The sequence below is a fragment of the Vollenhovia emeryi genome, unplaced genomic scaffold (genome assembly GCF_000949405.1).
Source record: "Vollenhovia emeryi isolate VEMERY1.0 unplaced genomic scaffold, V.emery_V1.0 DF941796.1, whole genome shotgun sequence".
NCBI classification, from domain to species: domain Eukaryota; kingdom Metazoa; phylum Arthropoda; class Insecta; order Hymenoptera; family Formicidae; genus Vollenhovia; species Vollenhovia emeryi.
This window is the reverse complement of record NW_011964570.1, coordinates 1-4,612: the sequence shown is the minus strand read 5'-3', so window position 1 is coordinate 4,612 and position 4,612 is coordinate 1. Positions and strand designations below refer to the sequence as shown.

General features: G+C 33.5%; 1 protein-coding gene across 3 annotated transcripts; it reads left to right on the top strand.

The window, feature by feature from the left end:
* Positions 1 to 246: 246 nt before the first annotated feature.
* LOC105570803 (odorant receptor Or2-like) lies at positions 247 to 4,595 on the top strand. Of its 3 annotated transcripts, none has more exons than XM_012028252.1 (7): positions 247 to 1,031; positions 1,534 to 1,578; positions 1,992 to 2,463; positions 2,960 to 3,059; positions 3,817 to 3,936; positions 4,085 to 4,240; positions 4,379 to 4,595. In XM_012028252.1, exons 1-7 carry the CDS (start codon positions 968 to 970, stop codon positions 4,430 to 4,432), a joined length of 1,011 nt encoding a protein of 336 aa, XP_011883642.1. In that variant the 5' UTR covers positions 247 to 967; the 3' UTR covers positions 4,433 to 4,595. The 3 variants fall into 3 exon arrangements, with proteins under 3 accessions (XP_011883642.1, XP_011883641.1, XP_011883643.1); XM_012028251.1 differs by having other exon boundaries at positions 1,309 to 1,578; XM_012028253.1 differs by having other exon boundaries at positions 981 to 1,031; positions 1,478 to 1,578.
* Positions 4,596 to 4,612: the final 17 nt, after the last annotated feature.

Genomic DNA, 4,612 nt, shown 5'->3' with positions numbered 1-4,612 from the left:
GTAACTGACTTTTTTTTTCCCAGAGTGCATTTATTCTCGCGTCAACTTTATTTCTGCGCATTTTTTAATTTTGTACACAATTAATCTGTTTTCCAATTTATTATCGAGTCAAAATTCGGGTGGGTTATTTTAACAATTGACCTCTGGCAATTCACTCATCTGCGTTAAAGTCTCGACACGGTTGCAACTGCGGGTTATTGTTCGGTGGATTTTACGACTTAATTTCTGGTTAGATACACACCCACTAATTAAGATGACTTCAACTCCCGACTTCGGCATAACCGAAGTTGTTTGCGAGTAAAGATTTTCTTGAAAACGGATCGCAGAGTAAATGGATATAAAGTAAATTGGAATAAAAATAAAATAATTATTTCTTAACAGATAAAAACGGACAAATAATTGTTTACCATAAATGTGACATTTCGTAAGATGAGAGCAAGAATTACATACCTTACATGTTTTATAAATAATCTATCGCCTTCAAGATTTTAAATCAGAACTTTCGGTTCTCGATGTTTTCGATGGAAAATTATGAAATTTTTGTTTTCAGTAGAATTGCAATACATTTTAATTTTCTTAGCGGAGAGACAGACCGAGATATCTTCGCGCGTATTGTCCATACTTGCGACTAACTCTCCCCAAGAATTGTTGCGCCGCGCCGCGATGAAAGAAAGTTTCTACAAGGATATTTCAATAATGCATCGATCCATCAGAAACCGATATTATTTCTTTTTTTCTCTCTCTCTTCGTTTCGCCAAGCACGCAAAAGCTTCGAGTCAAAGTCTTCACGGGGCTTTCTTTTACCGAACACTGAGGCGGTACCGTAGTGCATTAATCATGCAAAATAGTCTCCGCACTTATCGGAAGATGCAATATTCATGACGCATCGATTATTCTATAGACCCTGTGCTTAGTACGTAAATACGTCACGTGCGATGGTTGTAGTGAGGTTGAAAAAATTTTTTTGATGGAGACAAGCAGTACATCGTCGACCTTAGGCATGAACACTGTTAAACGTTCGGGATACGCAGGTTCGTTATTGCTTTCAATTCTCATCAGGACACATTTGCTTTATGGCTTTACTAGTTAATTGTTTTGTCTTGCGTATAATTGTGAGAAAGAAATTCGAGAGCCCATCAGGATTTAGCCTTAAATCACGTGATTTAAAACTCTGCATCCTGATCGGCTCTCGCAAGCAATCCAGCAGAGAAAATATCGTGTGCCGTTGGCTTTACACTGTACTATTACATTGTGATTGAAATCATAGAAATCATTCCGAAATTAATGAGTTTACACTTTGGTGATTAGACTATGAATGGGCGATAGAATTAAATCGCTATAGTTTGGAATTCATCGGTCTGTGGCCGAAAATGGAAGAAACGGCGCGAGAAAAAGTAATAGCTAACATACGAGTGTTTCTATTGATAATTATATTAACCTTTGTTTGCGTAATTCCCTGTATACATTCTCTGATAAGAGTTTGGGGCGATCTGATGTCGATGACGGACAATTTACAGTTCACTTTACCTTTAGTGTCGATGATAATGAAGCTCATCATCATGTGGAGCAAAAAAGCCGGTACATAAATCTCCCTTGTATCATAAATAAATTTGGCACGAAAGAGTGAATGTTCTTTAAAAATAACATTAAAACATAATTACACATAATTGTTATATAATAAATAGAAGTCTAACGTGCGAATTTTTGCGAAGCTTCTACGCAATAGAAATTATTTTTAAGTTTTGAAAGTAATTTTAAACTGCACAGTTTAATGGCATTATTTTTAATAAAAATTACAACTTTAAATATACATATAAGCTCAATGCACTAGAGATACATTTGAGACAAGGTCTTCTAATTATTTAATAATTTTGTAAAAATTGTGTCTATTTTAATGACAAGTAATTTTTATATATTGTTGAAAAATTATTGTGTTGTTATATTTGTTACATTTAATCGCTTACTTCTCTCGTTATAATTGATCTTTTAAGCCCTTGCACCGATCCTGTACATGATCGCTAAAGATTGGCTGAGATTGAAATCTGACGAAGAACGGAAGGTCATGATAAGATGTGCGCGGATCCCTCGCATGATCATAACCAGCGGATTCGTCATAATGTCCGCGTCGTTCACTTTATTGTTTATTCTTCCGTGGTTCGGGATCAGCATGAGATACATGACGAATGTGACGGATCCGGGCAAACCGTTGCCCCTGCAGTCATATTACTTCTACGACACAGATACGAGTCCGTACTTCGAGCTTACTTTCATCGCGCAAGCTGTCACTCTCATGGTATCTGCTATGGGTTACACCGCGATTGACAGTATGTTTGGATTGCTGATTTTCCATGTGTGCGGTCAGCTGGAGAATCTTAAGGGCCACTTAGCGACGGGCTCTGAAAAAAATCCAAATTTTGATCATGTCTTAGCGGACATTATAGTGGATCATGTACGCCTTATCAGGTTTCGTACATGATATGCATTCACTATCTTGATGAACATTTATCATTTTATATAACAATGATAATTATATCATAGCAAAGATCAAACGAAGTCATGCAACATAATAAATATATGTAGAAAAAAGTCGTCTATTACGAGATAGTAGGTTTTCAACGTCAAAATTCGGTCTCAATTTTTTTTGCGCAACGATTATACGATCTAACAATCGATTTTCCACTAAACAGATTTTACTCCAAGGGCAATGAATTCATGGTGGAGCCAATAGACGATGCCTATTTATTTAGCAGAAACTCCGCTACCTTATATTAGGAGCCTATCTCATAATAAGGAACGTTTCTCTACATATATTTCTAATAGAAAAATAGAAAAATTTTACTACTTCCGAAACATCTAATCTTATTATATTAAAAATTTATGTATATATATGTATATTTAAAGTAGAATACAAATTTTCATTTTGTACAATAAGTTTTAATACAAATTTTGTTTATTATAGATGTGTTAATATAATTGAAAGTACATTTAATTTGATGCTTTTTGGATTATTCCTCTACTTTGGAACATTATTTAGTCTATATGGATTTTTACTAGTTACCGTGAGTCAACAAATAGCTTAATTTTATTTTGCAGTCTCACAATAGAAACTTTTATTTATCAGTTTTGCTAATTTTATTTAATAATCTGTTAGTATTGTACAATATATTAGAACTACTCTTGGAAGTGTAAAAATTGAAATGAGTTACAACTGAAATCACGCTAATATTCATAAACTTGTCCATAAAACATTTCGATATTCAATTCATATGTCATTATTAGAAAGTTCATATATGTGTACCATGGATCAATTTAGCTTTGTTCCTAAGATATGAGCACTTTGTTGTACAAGGCACTCTCTGATTCCGCGTAGATTGTAATAATTGTTTGATTTATTGATTTGAAATCATAGTAACATTACCAACACTATATTGACACAGTATAGAATGCTCTCCTGTTCACAGACATTAAATTCTTCACCACAGTGGTGTAAATATGTTATGACCCCCCAGCGAGAAATGACTCGTCGATCGATGTTGAAACGATGTCGAATCGATATAAATGTGACAGTTTCGATATCGATCGACGAGTCATTTCTGACTGGATAGAATGACCATCCGAATACTGGCATACGTGTTTCAGTTTCGTGACGAAACGGCCTGTGTACTGACGTTTCTAAATAATATCTAAATATGCACAAATAAAACAAATACTAATAAGTAAATATTAATGCCTAAAACCACATTGCATTCAACATACACCACTTATGATAGTTTATATTTTTCTAACGTATCTTCCTTATATTAATTAATAATTTAGGTTATTACCGATGGACGTCATATATCGCTTCTAAGACTAATAAGCCTTTTAACAGTTATCGCTAATATTTTTGCACACATGTGCTTATATTGCGTGGTTGGAGAATATCTAATAACGCACGTAAGTTGTTTTAGCAAATACTGCATTTTGATACATACTATCATTTGAAAAGCTTTAGAAGTGTTGAATTGTGTATACATAATTTCTTAAAATTAATTTTTGTACGAGACGTTTTCTCAAAATCTAATACAATTATATCGTATTATAGTGCGAAGGGATCTACAAAGCTGCATGTGAATATCGTTGGTACGAATTGGAACCAAAGCAAGCTAGAAACCTAATGCTATTGATGACTCGCGCAAATAAGCCACTTTACGTAACTGTTGGAAAAATCTTTCCTCTAACGATGAATGCCTTCTGCAGCGTAAATAAATATTTAATTATAAAGCTTCTCTTATGAAATATCATTTATTTCATAAAGGAACTACAATTTAATATTTACGTCTTTAAAAATATTACATTATATGGTACAATTTTTTAAAGATAGTTTTGTTTCTTTCAGCTACTAAAAACATCAGGCGGTTATGTATCGGTTTTGCTTGCACGACGTGATTAATGCGTATCATTGAATTGCATTAATAATAATAATGATAAGGACAATACAAATATCATGGATATTGACAAAATGCTGAACTGGATGTTATTTGAACTACGTTTATATATTTTAATTTCAGATGAATTGTAAAAAATTACAACTCACAGTTTTCAAACATATTTTAGAATATGTGGGGGATTC